The sequence below is a fragment of the Erithacus rubecula genome (assembly GCF_903797595.1).
Source record: "Erithacus rubecula genome assembly, chromosome: 16".
In the NCBI taxonomy this organism is placed as follows: domain Eukaryota; kingdom Metazoa; phylum Chordata; class Aves; order Passeriformes; family Muscicapidae; genus Erithacus; species Erithacus rubecula.
This window is the reverse complement of record NC_136668.1, coordinates 1,859,803-1,879,505: the sequence shown is the minus strand read 5'-3', so window position 1 is coordinate 1,879,505 and position 19,703 is coordinate 1,859,803. Positions and strand designations below refer to the sequence as shown.

General features: G+C 60.5%; 2 protein-coding genes across 5 annotated transcripts in view; one reads left to right on the top strand and one right to left on the bottom strand.

Moving 5' to 3' along the window:
- The window catches only part of RELL2 (RELT like 2), a 15,886-nt gene extending 1,778 nt beyond the window's left edge, over positions 1-14,108 (top strand). The window contains exons 1-8 of one of the 3 annotated variants that reach the window (XM_079319779.1): positions 1,374-1,562; positions 4,454-4,667; positions 6,430-6,495; positions 6,575-6,647; positions 6,919-7,107; positions 11,263-11,845; positions 13,253-13,286; positions 13,485-14,108. In XM_079319779.1, coding sequence (XP_079175905.1) covers positions 1,512-1,562; positions 4,454-4,667; positions 6,430-6,495; positions 6,575-6,647; positions 6,919-7,107; positions 11,263-11,845; positions 13,253-13,285 — 1,209 coding nt within the window. In that variant the 5' untranslated portion in view covers positions 1,374-1,511 and the 3' untranslated portion in view covers position 13,286; positions 13,485-14,108. Of the gene's footprint in view, positions 1-1,373; positions 1,563-3,667; positions 3,869-4,453; positions 4,668-6,429; positions 6,496-6,574; positions 6,648-6,918; positions 7,108-11,262; positions 11,846-13,252 lie in introns of those variants that run through there. The other 2 variants (XM_079319780.1, XM_079319781.1) reach the window with 2 other exon arrangements.
- Positions 14,082-19,703, bottom strand: FCHSD1 (FCH and double SH3 domains 1). 2 transcript variants are annotated; one of them, XM_079319770.1, is made up of 19 exons: positions 19,568-19,703; positions 19,308-19,405; positions 18,715-18,760; positions 17,837-17,910; positions 17,487-17,631; positions 17,275-17,411; positions 17,138-17,201; positions 16,928-17,056; positions 16,689-16,811; positions 16,513-16,608; positions 16,331-16,438; positions 16,142-16,246; positions 15,771-16,001; positions 15,601-15,684; positions 15,337-15,493; positions 15,053-15,258; positions 14,848-14,944; positions 14,708-14,775; positions 14,082-14,541 (listed from the first exon to the last, which is right to left on the bottom strand). In XM_079319770.1, exons 1-19 carry the CDS (start codon positions 19,586-19,588, stop codon positions 14,476-14,478), a joined length of 2,055 nt encoding a protein of 684 aa, XP_079175896.1. In that variant the 5' UTR covers positions 19,589-19,703; the 3' UTR covers positions 14,082-14,475. The 2 variants fall into 2 exon arrangements, with proteins under 2 accessions (XP_079175896.1, XP_079175895.1); XM_079319769.1 differs by lacking the exon at positions 14,082-14,541 and having other exon boundaries at positions 14,549-14,775.

Here is a 19,703-nt window from a genome sequence, read left to right as displayed (position 1 = left end):
ATGGGACACCCACACCTGAATGGGACTCATTCTATTCTGGGGGTGCAGATGTCTGAGGGATGGGGACCTGCCACCACCAGCTGTCCCCTGCCCAGGTCCCACCACCCTGGGAGATCCTCCAGACCTTTGCAAAAGATCTTTTGGAGGAGGACAAAAGTTGGGTGGGAAATTGCTGGGTGTGAGGAGGCAGCAAAATGGGGGAAAACCTGGAGCTGACAAAAGATGGAAACAAGACCAAGTGAGCAATGCTGGCTGGGAAGGGCAGCAAAAATCTGCTCCTTGTGGGCTGGAGAGAAGGAAGGATGGACAGAGCAGGAAGCTTTGTCCAAAGCTTTGGAAAACCAAGCCAAAATCAATCCTCAATGCTGCAGTCTTCTGCTTGATGGCTTCCCACAGACAGGGAGCATTCCCAAACTTTGCAGGAGTTTGGGATAAAGCTGTGCTGGGGACAGGCTGCTCACCCCAGAGGGGTCTCAGAGAGGGGCTGAGGATGGGCACCAGGGCAGACAGGCACTGGGATGTTCCCTGGCATCTCAGGGGATGCCAGGCTGGAATATCCAGGGGATGGAAAGCCCATGGAAGCAGCAAGAGGAACTTCCCTCCTGTATGGGATGAGGCATGGGATGGCAAAGAATTCTGGGTGCTGTGCTGGCTGCAGGTGGAAGAGACAAGGTGTCAAGGTGTGATTAAATTGTGGAGGTGTTAAATGACATTTCTGCCCCCTCCACACCACTCCTTGGGTGGGTTTCCTTGTAGGATCCCAGCTCCAGCATGGAGCAAGGATCACAGGATGGTTTAGGGGACAGGATTGGGCAGGGACACTTTCAAAGGAGACCCAGGACCCTCTCACTGTGACCCCACAGGGCACAGCTGTGGCTGGGGACACTCAGAGACGTCACCTGGCACCGAGCCCAGCACCCACAGTGGGCAGTAACTGGGATTTGAACGTGCTGAGCCCCACGGCTGTACTGGGAACCCCCAAAGCTCTGACGTCTCGGCGTGGCTGCTCCCCCATGACGAGTGTCCTGTCCCCAGCCACAGCTGCTGCCACCAGATAACGCCGGGCTGGGGACACGCAGCACGCGGGCAGCACGTCCCAGTGCCTGGCTGGGGGAAAGGGCTGAGGAGAGCAGGAGGAAACACATCCCTGCTTCCAGCTGGGATCGCTTTGCTGGCTGAGCTGCGTTTCTGGAAGCTGGTTACTGCTCTGGGCTTCTTCAGGGGTGTTGGAGCAGAGCGAGGGCAGCATCGGAGAGGGATATTTTTAGACACTCTTTGTGCTCAGAGAGCAAAACCAGGCTGTGGTTGAATGGCCATTAGCTGCTGGGCATGTTTGAAAAGCTGAAGTAGGGCTGAGGATTCAGCTTGACACGACGGCAATTTGTAGCCTGAGCGTCGAAGCGAAGATCCCAAGAGGAGCCTGGATCTGGGCAGGCCAGCCCGTTTAGCTGCCACACGGGGTCAGGGTGGCTGAGCCCCCTAAAGGACGTGTTCACATCGTTGGCTGGGTGATGTTTGCTCCAATGGCTGCGGAGGAGGCGCGGGAGAAGAGCGGACCAGAGGTAACATGAGCCAGCCAGGGGGCAGGGTGACAGGTGACAGCTCTGTCCCACCAGCCTCTCCTCAGTCGCTCTGTGCCCTCCCTCCCAAAGCACCTTTTAACATGTCAGTGTTTCCAGGCTATGCCTGGAGAGGGACTGAAGCCTCCAAGGCTTCAGGGAAGCCCCGAAGGGGTCCCTGGGAAGAAAGGGCAGAGAATGGTGGTGCTGGATGAGGTGGGCAGGCAGAAAGAAGCAGCTGCCTCTCCCAGAGCTTCAGCTGGACTGTCCTGTGTCTGAGATCCCACTGCCTTGGCTGGTGGGGTCACACAGGACGGGACAGGAGCTGGGATGGGACAGACGATGTGGCTCTTTAGCCCACGAGGGTTCTGTCCCCACGGGCAGCCTGCTTGGAAGGGAGAGCTCTGTTGTGTGCATTCATGTCTCAAATGCTGGCTGCTTTGGGGGCAGATAGGAGCCAGGGTGTTGTTTCTGGGTCACCTGAGAGGTGCTGTGTGGGACCATTAAAATTCTAGCAGGGTCCTGCAGTGGGAAAAGGACTGAGCCCCTGCAGGGACACTGAAGCTGAGGTGGTGGCAGCAGGATAGAGACTGGGAGCAGGCGATCCCTGCTTGGGAGAATCAGGAGGAGAAACACAATCAGATGGGATAATCCAGCTGCAGAGCCAGGAGGGAACAGCTTGACAGCAACAGAATCCACTCCTCACCCTGGTTCACCTCAAAAAGGCCAAGGTTTGTCCTCAGGCAGGGCCACCCTGTGTCCCCCAGCTTGTGGAAATGCCTTCTCACCAGAGACTATGGGAAAACGGGAATCTCCTCTCGAAGTGGGGTGTCCTGCTCAGTCTGGCACGGCTGGAGTCGAGAAAGGGGGTGGGATGCTGGGAGGGGGTGGGGAGCTGGAATGGGGCAGGGTGCAGCCATGCTCTGGGTGGGCGGGAACGCCCAGGAGGAGAAAGAGCGATTTTATTGTGCAGGACAGCGTGCGTGGGCACGAGGAGAACGGGAATTCGCTCACCATGACTGCGTCCCCTCAGGGCCCTGCAGCAAGCCAGACCTGCCAGTTCCCCCTCTGCTCACACACAAGGGCAAGGAGCAAACTGCCTTTGAGGTTTTACTTTGTGAGGTCTCCTCAGCAGAAAATTGCAGGTTGTGGCAGCTTGTTGGTCCAGGGTTTGGACATCTTTCCTCTCCTATGGCCCAGCAGTCCATAGCAGGAGGAAAAGTCTCGTTCTTGCCACAGATGTTCCATCCTAGGGCCTGTGTCCCTGCTACGAGAGCGGGACAGATGGGTGTCACCTGTGCTGTGGTGACCCCCTGAAGTCACGCTGATGGAGGATGCTCCTGAGAACCAACTTGGTCACCTGTGACAGAGACAGGAGCCCTCAGCAAGGCAGGGCTGAGAGCCTGGAGGAGTCACAGGTTGTCTCACAGCAAGACAGGCTCCAGTGGGATAATTCCCAGGGAGAAATGTGTGCATGGATCGGTGCTTGGTACAGTGGAGATGGGGTGGGAGGGATTTTAAGGGTTGTGCTCCTCAAGGTTTGGGTGGAGAACTGGCTGAAGGATGGAGAGGAGCAGGTCTAATTTCCCCTGGTAAAGGAGTGGTGGGTGAAGCTTCCCAGAGTGAGGAAAATGTGGTGGAGATGGAGAAGGAGGTCATGGGACCGCCACAGCTTGAGATTTCAAATGGCTTAGCCACTCCTTTTTTAGGAAGGAGGGAGACACAGGAGTCTCCCAGGGCTCATTTTCCACCAACTCCTCTGTGCTGGGATCCCCGTGTGGGTGCCTGCGCCCCTCTCCTCCCCCACACTGGTGTGTGATCCGTCCTGCTCTCACTGAGCCCTCACTTCCACCCTTCTCCCTCCCATCGCCAGGGCTCGGTGCCCTAAAAATCAAGGGAAGGAGGGTGCCAGGGGAGCTCTGGCTGGCACGCGTGCGGGTGAGGTTATTCACCCCGGGGCGGGCGGCAGCCTCCCCTAGCAGCGCTCCTGCGTGTCCTGCTGCAGCCTCCGGCATCTCCCCGAGCTCCTCTCTGCACCTTCCGCCGCCGAAACAGCTCCGGAGAGATTTTTTTTTTTTTTTTTTTTTTTTCCTGGGATCGGGACAGGAGGGTGCTCTTGTGGCAGAGCGCGGCAGAGAGCGGCAGAAGCCGCTGGCTCCTTCCCGGGGAAGGCAGGCGGGGAGCCGGGGCCCGGGGGCCGGAGGATGCTGGCCGCGGTCCCCAGCCGCGGGGATGCGGGGTTGCTAGGAGGCAGGTGAAGGTGAAGGTGAAGGTGACGAGGAGAGCGCTGCGGAGGACCGCAGGCCCAGGTACCGCCGCAGCGGAGCGGGGGGACAGGCGGGGGGGATCTTCTCCGTGCCGCGGAGCGGAGCCGGTGAGTGGGAGCCCTCGGGAAGGGAGCCGGGAGCGCCCAGCGGAGCCGGGGCGGGGGAAGCGGCTCGGTTCTGCGGGAGCAGCCGGCGGCTAGGCCCTCCGCCAGCCCGGCTGCCGCGGCTCCCGGTACCGCTGCCGGGCCGCGGCCGTGAGTACCGAGGGCTGCGGAGGGGCGGCGCGGATGGAGGATGCTCAGCCATCCTCCGGCAAGGGCGAGCCGCGGGATGCCGCCCGCCGCAGAGCCCCGCTGCCCTTGGGAAGCACCGGGAAGGGACGGGGCAGCGCCGCAGCCCGGGGCCCGCTGCCGCCAGCTCTGCCCTTGGGATGCCTCTTGCCGGGGGCGAGCAGTGTCCTTGGGAGACCGCGAGGAGCCACCTCCGGCCGCTCCTGTCCTCCGCAGCGCGGATCCTGCGGGGCTCCTGGGCAGCCAGCCCCGGCTGGGAGCTGCCCCTTGCCCCGCAGGGGGAAGGGGAGGATGGGCACAGGGTGGGTCTGACCTTCTGCTTCCCCCCTTCTCCTAGATCCGCATGTCAGACCATCACCACCACAGCGATGGGGAGACAGAACCCCAGCACGGCATCACTGTGGTCTTCCTCCTTGTCCTTGTCTTCTTCGTCATGGGGCTGGTGGGGTTCCTGATCTGCCATGTCCTGAAGAAGAAGGGTTACCGCTGCCGGACCTTCCGCGACGAGCTTGACCCAGATGACAAAGACGGGGTGGAGGAGCTCCAGGATGGTGAGTGCTGGGGAATGGGGACTCAGTAGGGGCTCGGCCTTTTGCCTGGTGTGGGCTGGTGCTCCTCATCCACCCTTCTGGGCTGTGGGATGGAGCTGGGAGGGTTACCTGTCACGTGTGGCTGGGCTGGGAAAAAGGGCTGGGGAGGTGAGACCAGTGCAGTGTTCCCTGGGGTTGGGAGTGTGAAGGGCCAGGGATCCCTCTGATCCACAAGCTGAACACAGCTGGAGGTGACAAGGAGGTGGGAAGCAGTGCCTGGCCCTTCCTAAAGGAGCATTATCACCAAAAGGTAATTCTGATGAACATCAGAATTGCTGAATCCCCAGCATCTCAATCACAATCCCTGTTCCCTGAAGGAAAACCTCTCCCAGGTGGAGCACGAGCTGTCTCTCTGCCCCTCAGGCATTAGGATGTCTGGCAGGGAGCCAGCTGGTGCTGGCTACTGGCCCTGTCTTCTTCTAGTCCCTGCTGTGCTCATGCAGACCAGAGAAACAGGGTGTTGCTGGGAGGGGAAGGGACCTGCAGGGAATTTTTTCCATGGCTCTGGGGTGGTTGGATTGGGAAGTGGCTGCCGCATCGAGCGTGGGTGCCTGGCCCAAGCGAGCTCTGTCATTCTGTGCTTTCCTCAGTCTCTGCTCAAGTGGGGAACACACATTCCCCCGGCTGGGAACAGCCACATGGTGCTCCAGAACTCCCCCAGCTCCCGTGTGCCATCAGTGCTGGGGAGGATCAGCAGCTCCTGCTGCCGCTGCCTGTGCTCGGCAGGGAAATGTGGCTCCTCCAGCTCACCCACAGATGCAGCCAGAGCATCCAGAGGATGTGCTCCTCTGGCTTCAGTGTCTTGCCTGTACATGACATGGAGACAGTGTCAGAACCTTCCAGGATGGACTTTGCCCTCTGGAGACACTACAGCCTAGGGAAGCATCTCCATGGGCTTCCAAACATTGTAGCAGCCCTTGAGATTTTGAGGCAGCTGCCTGCCAGGCCACAGCTCCACCCTGCTCCCAGGGACATGTCCCACTGTTGGGCAGGCTGGAATCCATCCATCCATCCATCCATCCATCCATCCATCCATCCATCCATCCATCCATCCATCCACCCATCCATCCATCCCTCCTGCTCCCAGGGACATGTCCCACTGCTGGCCAGGCTGGAATCCATCCATCCCTCCATCCATCCCTCCTGCTCCCAGGGACATGTCCCACTGCTGACCAGGCTGGAGGTCCATCCCTCCAGGCCTCCTGCCTTCAACAGCAGCTGGAAGCAGGTTGATGTGGATGAATTCCACAGCACAGCAGGCACCAAGATTCCTCAGAACAGTCTCTTAAGCTTTTATCAGTGTGCAGTTCTGGGGCTCTCCCTGTCAGTGTGTGTTCACCATTTCTGTGTTTTGTGGGTCCCAGAGGGTTTATTTTCTGTGGATGTCCCTGTTTACCCTTGGAGCCTTCAGCACTTGCAGCACCCTGCAGCCAGGGGCTCCAGGGCTGGACAAGGACCCTCTTCTTTCAGCTTTTTGGAGCTTTTTCTCCAGGTGCTCCCCTGTTCTGAAGAAGGAACACACCCTGCTCTCCTTGCACACACAGCTGCTGGCTCAGCCCTTTTTTTCCAGCATGAGGGATCTGCTGTTCCCCAGTGGCTTCCCAGTGTGACAGGGGACATGAGGCTTCTCCAGCAGCTCTGCTGATGCAGCTGCTCCTGGGAAGGGATGAGTGAGCAGATCCCAAATCCCAGCCCTCAGTGCCACTCAGTTTTCTCTTTTCAGATGACGAGGACGAGAAGAACGATGACACCGTGGAGAAGATCGTGAGGTGCATCATCCAAAACCAAGGTGAGCATTTCCCTGGGCCAGCCTGGAGCCGTGCTGGCCACTTTGGCTCACACATTCCTGTTTTTCACTCTCTCTTCAGCAAACGTGGAGGCCCTCAAGGAGATGTTGGGGGAAAATGAAGGGGATGTGCCAATGCCTGTACCAGTGCCTGGGTGAGGAAAGCTCATAGCAGGGTGAGGGACAAGCAGCCCCTTTCCAGCAGCTACAAAGCATCTTCCCAATGGGGAGTCCTGCTCTCCTGAGGATTTTGAGGAGTGCTTCAGCCCACTGCCAAGTGGAACAGCTCTTCCTCATTCCCAATCCCAGCAGAGGCCCCATCAGAGCCAGGGCTTGCTGCAGTGGGGCTGCACCAGGGTGGGACAGGGTTGTGTCAGTGTTGTGTCTCCCCGAGGTGACACAAGCTGTCATGTCCTTCTGTTGCAGCCTTTGTCCCCACAGCAGCAGCCAGGACGGGGCCCCCCCTCACCACCACACGGTGCACCTGGGCTCCACACAGGCCCCCTGCATCCACTGCAGCAGGAGGAAGAGGCACCCACTGCAGCGCCAGGGCAGGTCCAAGGAGGGCAAGAGCAGGATGCTTCCTGGAGAGACCACCGTCTTCTCAGTGGGCAGGTACCCCAATGAGCTTTGTCTGCTGGAATGAGCACCATGGGCTCCCCTCTGTCCTCCTGTTCCTTCCCTGCTTGCCCTCTTGCTGTTGTGCATTCAGCAGCAGCTCTGCAGCTGGAGCTCCTGAGCACCCAGCTGGCTCCTGCACCTGGAAATGCCTGTGGTATGTGGCAGGCTGTGATGCACTGGTGGCTTCCCTCCTTCCCCGGGAAGGTGACTCAAGCTGGGTTTTCCTGCTGAGTCAGTGCTGGGCACAGCCCCAGCTCCCTGTCCTTTCAGAGCCTGCTGTCCCAGCGCAGTGCAAGCTGGGCCCTTGCTGCCCAACTGGGGGTTTAAGGACCTCATTAGAGGGGCAGAGGGGACAGCATGTCCCAGGTACAAGCCAGGACCTTCTCAGAATGAAAGAGGGGCTGTGCTGCTCCAGGTCATTGCCTCACACCATATCTGTAATTAGATGACACAGCAGCAATGTAAGAATAGGGGAGTGTTCCTGATACTTCCCACAAATGCTTCCCAGTCCCCACCTGGTTTCACCTCAGGGGACTTCCTGATCTTCCTGTGGTCTCTGTGTAGTCACTAACCTGTAGAACAGTCTGTGGGCTCACCCAGGCTGTCCCATTCCCCAGCAGAAATGCTTGGCAAAGTCTTCCTGGGCTTGGCTCCCTCTGGCTGTGGTGACACCTGGGGCAGGGTGACAAGGAACTGCTGGTCCCTGCATGGCCACCGTGGTGAGACACAAAGCTCTGCCATGCTCAGGTTGTGCACAAGGTCTTTGTTCAGGGCTTGAGCCTTGAGGAAACTTCATGTTGTGGTCTAGCGTGACAATCCTCTCATGGGAATGCTGAGACAGGGCAGGCAGGGAATTGTGGAATGGTTTGGGTTGGAAGGGACCTCAAATCTCATCCCATTCCAACCCTTTGCCATGGCAGGGACACCTCCACCATCCCAGGCTGCTCCAAGCCCAATGTCCAACCTGACCTTGGACGCTTCCAGGGATCCAGGGGCAGCCACAGCTGCTCTGGGCACCCTGTGCCTCCCCACCCTCCCAGGGAACAATTCCTTCCCAATATCCCATCTAATCCTGCCCTCTGGCATTGAGAAGCCATTCCCTGTGTCCTATCCTGTGGATTTTCCCCCCATCACGGGCAGGAGCCTCAGCAGGGAGGTGAGCTGGAGCTTTCTGGGGAGCTGGAGAAGCAGGGAGACCTGCTGGACCTCCCCAGGCTGAGCTGCAGCTCAGCTCACATCCTGTGGGCACTGGCAGCTCCTGGCTCCCCCGTGCCCGTTGCTGTCCTTGGAGGTGGTGCCCAGCAGGCCAGGGCTCTGCACAGTTGTGTACTCACCACTAATTCATTCCCTGGCTGGTGCCCAGCTCCATCCACTCCTCCCTGTCCTTTGCCTGTGCTCTTCCCAGTCTCCTCTCAGCACTCAGAGTGCTGGACAAGATGCTCTCCTCTCCCAAAGGCACCTTTTCTCTCAGTTCCTGTTTTTTTTTCTCTTTAACCCTCTTAATATCCCAGCCTTCCCCACAGGGCAACATCCCATTTCTCCAAAGTTTTATTTTCAATCCGGAATCTCTTTGGTACAAGGTCCAGCTGCTAAAGGACCTATGTGCCCATGATGTACAGTCCCACCTCAAAATTCTGCTTCTTATTTCCAAGCTGGCCCATTTTCTCCTCCAGATCCTGGAGGACTTTTCCAGGATTCCCTTCCTGTGTCTTATTTATGACAAATATCTTGAAGTACTTTGAACTTAGCACTGAGCCTACAAAACAGAGCATCTTTAACCCACCTCCAGAGTTAAAGACACACCATCAGGTCTTGTTCTCCTTTATTTTTGGTACTATTTGTGCCTTGGATGCAGTGGTTGAGGGTCCAACCCCCTCCTACATGGAATGAGCCCATGTCCTGGCAGGCACATGCTCATCTGTGAGGAGTGGAATGGATGGGAGCTGTGGAGGTTCCCAAGATCCAGGATGCAGTATGGGGCATCTGAGTAGGGTGTTTTAATCTGGAGAATTAGAAAAGGATGATCTGATTATCCTCTAACACTTCCCAAAGCATGGATGGGGTTTAAATGAAAATGGAACAAGACTCTTCTCAGCGATGCACTGTGAAGGGCAAGAGGCAATGGCCATGAGTTACAACAAGAGAAATCCAGAAAAGATGCAAGGAAAAACTGTTCTGCCATGGGAATGGTGCAGACCGCAACAGGGCCCTGAAATGTGGAGGAATCTCCATCCCTGAAGATTTCCAAAACCTGACTGGGCAGGGCTCTGGGCAAAGTGCTTGACGATGGGAGGGGGCTCAGATATGAGCAGGGATCAGGGCTGGAGAACTCCTGAGGGCTTTTTGCACCTAAATTGTTCTAAACTTCTGTGGAAATCAGGGTTGTGTATGGTATAGGATGATTTACCACTTAGCTCAGTGCTTTCCCTCAACCAGTCATGGCAGAGCTGGTCCATAAAACATCTGTGTCTGACCTCATGTCCTCAGTCCCATCAGACAGATTGAGTCACATCCCACTGAACCCAACCCAGGGATGCTGATGAGGCAGCCAGGGCTCCTCTGGCAGAGTTTTCCTCACCAGCCAGAGTTTGGCTACATTACCTCTTTGCCCTGTCCAGTCCAAACCCTTCCTGCTCCCTGAATCCACGCCCAACTCTTCCATGACATTGCTCAATGGCATTACCAAGAAATGATTCTGTCACCTGTGTCTCCTTCCTGTCCCTCTCCAGGAGCAGAACATTCTTTGTTCTCTCCAAATCGTAGTGCTGGTGTCTTATCTCCAAATATCTGGACAGACCTGAAAGGTCACATTTGCTGCTGCTTGGCCTGACCTGAGCAGTCCTGTGGAAACCTTCTCTGGAGCTGGAGATTTTCTCTTTCTGGCCTTCCCAATCCTGAGCAGCTTTCTGGCCCTGCTGAGGGGGTTGGTGCTGTCCACAGGCTGGGCTCCTCCACCTCTGCCAATTCACCTGGCATCTGTTTTATCTTTTGGACCTCTCTGCTTTTCCCTTTGGAACAGCACTGCTGCAACATGCTTGACCCTCGTGTCTTGCTCTTCTCCCCACACCAGCAGTACCCGAACTTTCTGAAACTGCGCTAGAGCCAGGCCCACTGTCTTTTCCATGTGTGATCCATGTGGGTGAGCCATGGGCTGCACAAGGTCTCAAGGGTGGCCTTGGAGAGCTCTGGCTAGGACACCAGCTCACTGTGGAGATTTCCTGTCTGCTGGTCCAGCTGGTGAGGAGGAGTCACAGTGTGTCACCATCAGCACAATCACAATTCAGACTTTCAGGCTTTGCTGACACCTCACCCCTCCCAGGCTGAGGGAGTTGGGACAGGAGAGAGCTCCAGGGAGGCTTTAGAGTCCCTTCCAGTGCCTAGAGGGGTTCCAAGGGAGCTGGAGAGGGATTTGGGACAAGGCCAAGGGGGAATGGCTCTCTGCTGCCAGGGGCAGGATTAGAAGGGATATTGGAAAGAAATTGGTGGTGAGGCCCTGGCACAGGGTGCCCAGAGAGGCTGTGGCTGCCCCTGGATCCCTGGGAATGTCCAAGGCCAGGCTGGATGAGGCTTGGAGCAACCAGGCTGAGGGGAAGCTGTCCCTACCCGTGGCAGGGGGTGGGACTGGATGATCTTTTAGGGCCTCCTTCCAATCCAAGCCATTCCATGAGTCTGTGAACCCTCACTCCCCTCTTCTCCCCACGTGCAATGTTGTATCACCCCTGATTATTAACCCACCCTTTGAGGGTGTCAGAGCCATTTCTGCAGCTTTGCTTCTGCCCACCCAGGAGCTGTTACCTGCTCATGGTGGAATCTTGGTGAACCACTCAGGTACAACCCACCCCTCCAGGGGATGGTGCAAAACGTACTCTGGCAGATTTTAGCCAAACAACTCCTTCAACCTTTGATCCCTGTATCCAAATCTGCCAAATTCTGTCCCTGTCCTCACTGAGGGCAGTGTCATCCAGGTTGTCTTGGAGCATTTCCAAGAGCTGTGATCCACCTTGCTTTCTGTTTGTTTTGCTCAAAATGAAGGGAAAAATGAGTTTGGGGGCATGAATGGGAGATCACGGCAAAGAGAGGCAATCCGGGGCTGGAGGTACAGGGGGAAGACAGCACGGAGAAGACTGCTCTGTCCTGTCCCCATTGCAGGTTCCGTGTCACACACATCGGGAAGAAACCCCCTGTGCAGGAGCAGCAGGACGGGGCGCTGCCCGCCGGCAGCCGGCAGCCGAGCACGGAGGAGCTGGAGCGCAGCAGCGAGAGGCTGCAGCGGGAGCGGGCTCTCAACGGGACTGTCCCCACGGGTGGCCTGCACAACGGAGCCATCCACACGGGCACCCAGGGCGGCAGAACAGAGCCAAGCCTGTCTGCCAGCCCAGCCGCGGGCACTGCGGCCAGCTCCGGCAGCCGAGACAGCCGGAGGGCGGGCGGGGGCTCCGGCACGGCGGGCTCCGGCACGGCGGGGTCCCTGCAGGATGCTGCCTCTGCTCCTGGGAGCTCAGGCCGCCAGCGGAGGCTGATGAGCATGCCAGCGCTGGGAGCATCGAGTCCCAACATCGCAGGAGAGCTGGCGAGGGAAGGAGGCGGCATCTGCCTGGAGGAGATGGGACTGGAGTCGGCAGATGAAGTGTCGGATATTCACGGCAGCCTGAGTCTGCAGGAACAGCCCGAGGAGTTGGGGAGAGACGACAGCAGCAGGAAACAGCCCGGAGGGGAGGACAGGAGGCAGCAGGTATGTTCCTCCTTTTCCTCATCCCCATGTGCTCCCCTGGGCTGGATTTCCCACCCATTTTCTGACTGTGGCATGTCCCACCCTGCTTCAGACTTGCTGCCACTTTCTCCTTTTCCTTTGTGGTTTGAGCTCTTTGGGAACACCCATTGGGATTTTGACCTGGAGAGCTCCACTGCTGCACGTGGTGTCCCCCAAAACCTCACGTCGATGGGGTCCAATGTGGCCAGTAAGGAAAAGGAAGGGACAGATTTCTCCAGGAGCCTTTTCTTATCCTGAAGGCCAGGAAATGGTGAAGCCAAGTGCTCATTTCTTGGCTGTTTTTTGGCTCCTGAGGAGGTGTGCTCAGAGAGGAGGAAAGCTTACTCTCCCTGGGGCTCCCAGCACCCTGATATCTCCCAATATCCCACCCAACCATATTGCTGGAGGGGTTAGACAGCTCCAGGGGATTTTCTCCCTGGAACTGCCTCTGCACTGTTACTCAAGAGCAAATGTAGTGGTAGTTCAAACACCCAGCATTTCACTCACAGGCCCATGCACTCATTCCTGGTTCTGCAGCTGGGAAAAGGTGATTTTCATGGAAAGAGGATGGGAGACACTCCCTGTGTAACCTCAACAGTTTAAAGAGCTGGCCTTGGTTTGCCTCACAAAACCAGCACCAGGGAACACTTGGAAGAAGAAGGAAGCCAAATGCCTGGGTAAAATTCCTGGCATGCTTCAAAGCCATGGAGATCCCCTGGGGCTGGTTGTGCAGGAGCTCCACGGGCTGGGCACATGCCAGAGGCCCTTGGCAGGGGGTGGGATGGGGCAGGACTGGGTCAGCACAGGAGAGGCCTAGGAAAGGTGCCTGGCTAGAGGCTGGATAAGGGCGAAGAAGGATCCCACCGTTTCCCTCTTTGCTGAGCAGGCTGGAAGGTTTGAGCTGCTCCATGGAGAAGGGCAGCCCATGGCAGGATAGAGCTGATGGGCTGGGGAGGTGGTGACAGGTCCTGCTGTGTCCCACTGAACCTTGGGTGATCCCTCTGATCCCTGGGGAAGCAGTGGCATGCAGGGCAAGCACAGGCACACGGTGATGTCTGTCCCTGCACAGTGCCAGGCTCTTGCCCTGGATGCTGCACATGGTGCTGGGGTGCTCCAGGACATGGAGTCCCAGCAGAACAGTGATGGGACCTCCCTAGGATGTTTATCACCAAGCCCTGAGCCCTTCCCCATCCCCTCAACTGCAGTCAGAGCCAGCACGAGGGGTGTTGGCTGCTGCTCATCATGTCCTGCAGATGATGGGGAGGGCAGAGATGGTGCCTGGGCTGTAGTTGCTCCTGGAGACTCAGCGGGGTTCTCCCTGGCCAAGGGGCACCCCCAGCCCAGCACCCACTCCCAAGGAAGCACTGACAACCCTCCTCCACTCCACAGGAGCCCAGCGCCGCCGAGAAGGACCGTGTGTGACGTGAGTGCTTGTCCCCCGCCCCTGGGAAAATGTCTGGGGGAGGTGGGAGGGCACCGCCAGTGTCCCCGCCCTGGTGGCTCTCGGCTTGGAGATGGAGAGGGGATGAACCCTTTCTCCAGGGGGTCGGGACACAGTGACCTGCGGGCGGCGGGGAGGTGCCACGGCTGTGGGGACAACGCCCTGCCTCTGTCCCCGCAGCTCCTCTCCCTGCCGGCCGCAGCGTGGGCGGGAGGCGCGCAGCCCCCGGGCCCCGCGGGGCTGGGGGGGCTCTGCCGTGGGGAAGCCGTGCCCCGGCTGGGCAGCTTCGCGCTTGGCATGGCCGGAGCGGCGCCGGCAGCAGCGACAGCCGCGCTCGGCGCCAGCCTTCATCCCATCGGCAATAGGAACCCGAGTCCCACCCAGCGCCCCCTCCCCGAGGTCACCGGACACCCCTCGAGGGACCCTCGGGGCTGGCGGGGCAGGGCAGCACCCAGAGCCCGCTGCCCCCGCGGGCCCCAACTCCGGGGCGAGGACTCGAGGGGGCCCTGGAGAGGGGCAGGGATGGAGCACCCCCAGACCCACCCGGCACGTCCAGCACAGAGCACAGCCCCCCCCCAGCCGGGCACCCCTGCCACGGAGCGGGCACAGGCACAAACCCTGCAGCGGCAGGTCCCCGGGAGATGCTGGTGGAGAGAGGAGCTGCCAGCCCCATCCCACAGGCACAGGAGGGGCCGGAGCCGGCGCTGGGGGCGGGATGGCCCCTGGCCAGGCCAGCCCCCGGAGCTTCGGTGTGTAACGCCCTGTACATAGACGAGCTACAACCATTAAAGCTGCTGAAACCCTCACCAGGGCCAGCGGAATTTATTTGGAACAGCCCCCCATGCCCACTCCTGCCTGTGGGGGCTGGTGGGGTGCAGAGATGAGCCCCCCAGGAACCAGGGTTGTGCTGGGAGTGCACGGGCAATGCCAGGCAAAAAGGGCAGAGGCAAAAGAGGGGTGAGATGAGGACTGGCTCTGGCACTGGGCACCCCTAAAAAAGGGGTTTTGGGATGCAGGACCACTCTGCAAGCAGCACTGGGCAGGATGTAGCCCCTGGAGAGACCAGCTCGGGGCATGGGGCAGCACCAGCCCCTGCTGTTAGGACAGCAGGTTGTGATGGTTTGCTTGGGTAAAGCTTTTTGGGGGATGGGGGCTGGGGGGGGTCACAGGATCAGCTGAAGTGGAGCTCGGGGTCAGGCTCAGGGGCTCTGCCAGGTGGCGGGGGCGGCGCACGGAGCTGCAGAGAGGGACAGGAGAGGGAAAGGGAGAGGGAGAGAAGTGGTGCCACCATGCTGAGACAACACTCACCTCCCTTCAGACCCCCCAAAACACATGGACGGCTCCATTACAGAAGGGCTGGGGCAGGTTTTGGGGTCACAGCACCCCAAAATGAAGGGACTTACCGGCCGCAAGCGCGTGGCTGCCAGGTCTGGAGAGCTCTGCCCGCTGCTGGTGCCATCCTGCCGGCAACCTGGGAGAAGCCAGCAGCTCAGCCTGGCTTTTGGGGCTCCCCCAGCCCCTCCCCAGCTTCCCCAGCACTCACCTGCCAGCACAATCTCTGGAGCAGGGCTGGGCACCAGGCTGGCCCCGGGCACAAGGCCAGGAGGGGAGAAGGGTGGAGGGGATGGTGACGGCAGCTCCTGGGAAGACACAGCCAAGAGCGATGGGAATGGTGGGAGGGGGGTCTTCACCTTGTCATGGACCATGGGGGGGCTGCCCAAGCACACAAAGACCCTCCTGGCACCAACCTGCCCCGTTGCCTCGCGGGCCCCGGTGAGCTCCTCCACCACTAGCGAGGGGAAGACGCCGACGCGGCCATCGAAGTCTCCGGTCCAGAAGCCGTCGTCCACCTCGCCGGGGGCGCGGGGCAGCACCCGGATGATGGCCCCCTCAGGGAAACTCAGCTCCTCGGGGCTCTGTCCCTCGTAGTCGTACAGGGCTCGCACCAGCCAGGCTGTGGGGAGGGTGGGGCGGGGGCTCAGCGCCCTCTGGATCCCATCCCCCTCCCTGGGGGGTGATGCCCAGCACCCACCTCCAGGCTCCAGCACCAGTTCTGCAGCCATGATGCTGGAGAGCTGGCGCTGCAAGGCAGAGGGTCCTGGGGGGCCGAGCCCAGCCCCCGAGTCACAGCCCAGGGACAGCAGGTACTTCTCGGGGACATAGCCGACCTGCCCTGCCTTGTTCCGAGCCTGACAAGGCAGAAACCATGAGAACATCCCAGGCTCCAGAGTGGGGCCAGAGTGAGGACCTCCAAAAGGTGTCCCCCAGTATGGAAGGGGGCTCAGTCTGCTCCCACCTTCACCCACTCCTCTGCATCCCCATCCTCAATGATCTCCAGCTCCTCGCCCTGGCTGATGGACAGCTCATCTGCCTGGCAGCCCTGCAGGAAATGGGGACAAAGTGGCAGAGAGGCTGAGGTGCCACCCCTGGGCAGGCAGGGTGAGGGCCAGGCAGGCAGGGCCATACCTGGTAGCCAAAGATCACCCGGCAGGTGTAGGGGTAGGTGCGAGCAGCAGGCCCAGGCTCATCGTCCTCATCCGCCTCGTCACTGTCCTCGTAGTCATCGAACTCGGTGGGGTCCAGCCCCGTGGGGGTCTCCTCGCCTGTCCCCCCCATGGCCCCGGCCAGCCAGGCATCCACATCCAGCCCTGCCGCCCGCAGCAGTGCCAGCCGTGCCTCGGCCTTCACTCGGCTCACCTGGGGACACCCGACATGGTCACAGAGCCCAGGACACCAGCACCACACCCCCAGTGCAGCAACCTCTCCCTGTCCCTACATCCCCCACCCTGGGGGCGACCCACCTGGAAGGCACCCCAAGCTCCCTGGCTGGGACCCACCTCTGCTTTCCGGATGTTTTCCCTCGCTTCTTCCATCTGCCGCTCCACGGCCACCGCCTCCGCCTCCGGCCCCTGCTGCCTCCTGGCCTCCAGCCGCTGCAGCACCTGGGTGGGCACCCACAGCTCAGAGGGGGCTGGAAGAGCCCCTCCCTGAGCCCCCCAGTGCTCTGTGGGGCAGGACATTCCCACCTCCTCGCTGTGCGCCCTGTTCTTGTGGTCCCGGGCCACCCGCGTGGCCCAGCGCCGCGCCTCCTTCTCCAGGCTGGCCCCGTCGTCCGCTGGTGGCAGCAGGCACACCTGGGCAAGGACATGGTGGTGACAAGGGGGTGGCTGGGTGGACCCCACCTTGCTGAATGACCCCCTCCACTCACCTCCTCCAACCTGGCAAGCTGGAAGCGCTGCTGGGGCGCCAGGGAAAAGGCAGGGTGGTCCTGCAGGAAGAGGAGGAGGTCCTGCTCCCAGCACACCTGCAGCAGGGGAGCAGTGTGGGGCCAGGGGCTCAGCTGTGCCCCCCTGTCCCACCCAGCTCGTGGGATGGTGCCATTACCCGTGCAGATGCCTCCACAACACCCTGGAACCAGTCCCGGGTGGCCCGGCAGGTCTCCACCTCCGTCCGGCTGGCGGCCGACAAATGCTCCCGGAGCCGCTCGTAGAGATCCCCGTCCAGTGCCTGGGGGAAAGTGGGTATGAACCCTCCCAGCACTGCCACATCCCCTCACTGGAGCATCCCTGACCCCCCCAGAGCAGCCAGCCCTGACCCTGGGGATGGCTCTGGGTATCTCCTACCTGCATGGCCGCAGGCAGCTCCACACGCTGGTAATGCTCCAGGTGGGCAGAGGCAGCCACCAGGGCGAAGCTGTACTCGTTCTGCACCCCTGCCAGCTGCCTCGAGTGCTCAGCCAGTCGTGCTGAGAACTGTAGAGATGTGCACGGTGAGGCTTGGTGATGGTGCCCTGCACCCACCCACTCAGGTACCCTTCCAACCCCCCCACTCACCTTGGCACTGAGCTTTTGCAAACTGGCCTTGGTGTGAAATATCCGCCGGTCGCTCTTCCGGAGGCTGGGGAGGATGGCAGGGGGTGTGAGATCACCCCACAGCCACAGCAGCCCCCAGCCCCGAGTGCCCCACTCACCGCGCCTCCACATCGGCCGCCTTGTCCTTGGCCACCTCGCTGCTGCGCTGCAGGTGGCCGAACTGCTTCTTGGCCTTGTCCAGCTCCTTCACCGTCTCCAGCAGCTCTGCCTGCGCCTTCTGCAGCCGCTCGATGCCCTGAGGGGAGCGTCAGCTGGGGGGGACAGCTGTCCCCGCTGCCCGGGCACAGGGGACATGTCCGTGTGCCGGTACCTTCTTGAGCGCCCTCTCCTTGGCCAGGCGGGCGCTGCGCGCGGCCTCGGCGGCCAGGGCGCGGTGGCTCTCGGAGGCGGTGACACGGAGCTGCCCCGCCTGCGCCGTCCCCTCGATGACGCCTTTCCAGACAGCGGCCACGCTCCTGTGGGCACGGGGTGAACACACGGCTGGCTGCTCCCTGCCCCTGGACAGCTTTTGGGGGTGCCCAGCAGGACTGAAGGGTGCTGGAGTTTGGTGACACCTAAATCCTGGTTGGCATTAAGCGTCTCTCCAAGCTGGGAGAGCCATGGGTGGACATAGCCAGCCCCAGCCACTTGTCCCCAGCCCTGTCCCTGTCCCCTGCCCACCTGGAGTCGCCGGCCTCGCCACGGCTCCGCTGCCAGTCTCTCTTCACAAACTGGCTCGCCAGCCTCTGCAGTGCCTGTGAACAGACCTGGCATCACTCCCTAACCCTGCTGAGCACCCCAGCACCCACCACCCCCCTCTGGGCCCAAATCTGGGCTCTGCCCACCCCACGGACCTGGGGACACACGTGTTCCCCCAGAGCAGTGACACACACATCCCTGTGGCTCAGTGTCAGCAGGAATCCCATCGTGCTTCCCCTGAGAGAATCTCTTTGCGGGGCAGCCACCACAATGAAAGGACACCCCCACTGTGGCTTTAGGGACAGAGCACCTGCAAGGGGACATCAGCCAGGGACACTGGCTACAGTGAGTAGAGGAGCCCCAGCAAAGCCAAGCACAGCAAGACCCCAACCCTGGGGGGACAGTGACCCCCAGCCTGGGGGGTGTGACGGACACCAGCTGCAGGAAGGAGGGGACACAATTCTGCTGCATTACATCGCCAAGGGACGCTGCAGGGCCATCTCACATCAAAACCAAACTGACATTTCAGAGCAGTGCCCTGCGATGACCCAGCAGACAGCAGAGCACAGCGGTTTCCTCCCCCCACAAGGTTTTCCCTCCAGGCTCTCAAAACACCCAAGGTTTGGGTCATGCTGTGCTCAGCAGAGCCCCCAGCAGGTGCTGAACGTGCTCAGGATCCTCCTGGCAGGATGAACCATCTGCCACCACCCCCAGGGGCCAGCACGGAGCAGCCACGCTCGGATGATTTCCGCGGCTGCCCATTGCCTGCGTGGGGCCGTGCCCAGCTCCTGCCCCAGGCAGGCAGCATGGGGCCTGGGCTGCCCAGGACATTGATCCTGAATCCCCTGGCATCTCCTTACCTGCCCATACTCCCTGTCAATGGTGGCCCTCTGCTTGCTGTAGGACCTGGGGGGAGAGGGGACACAGAGAGGAGCAGGGATGGGCCATCCCTCCCACCACCTCCTGCTACCATCCCCCTGCCATCAGCCTCTGTGATCCCATCATCACCATCCTGTCCCCACCAGGCCACCCCAGGGGGTGATGGAGCCATGACCTCGAGGTGACAGGCTCAAGGTGAGCCATGCCCTGTCCCTGGCCAGTGCAAGGAGCTGCCTGGTCACAGCTTGGGGACACACACACATAGGATGAGCTGTTTTATCTCAGTTTGGGGACACATACATATATGGGATGAGCTGTTTCATCTCATTTTGGGGACATACACATACACAGGATGAGATGTTTCATCTCAGCTTGGGGACACACACATATACAGGACAAGCTACTTCATCTCATCTCGGGGACACACACACACACCGGTGGCATGAGCTGCCTGGTCACAGCTTGGGGACACAAACACATAGGATGAGCTGTTTCATCTCAGTTTGGGGACACACACACACATAGGACGAGTTGACCGGTTTCAGAGCGACCCGGCTGTCACGTATCCTCCTACCTGATGTCCTCCAGCAGCTCGGCGTCCCGCTGCTGTTTGCTCTGCAGGCCCGACAGCTGCTCCAGGAGATGGACCCGCAGCTCCTGGGCGAGCTTCACCTGCGGGATGGCCGCGCTCAGCCCCGCGGGATGCGCTGCCCCCCGCCCGGGTACCCCACTCCCGAGTGCCCCCGAACGCGGCCGCGCTTCCCCAGCCCCGAGAGGCTCCGGCTGCAGGAGGGAGGACGCGCTCCCGGCGGCCCGGCCCGGCCCCGCGCTCACCTTGCGCGGCGGCGGCTGCATGGCTGTGCTGTCCCGGTGCCGCTGCCGATCCCGATCCCAATCCCGGTGCCGGTCCCGACCGCCGCCGCCCCGACCCGCGTGTGCTGAGCCCGGAACTGCCGGGCCGGGATCGCCC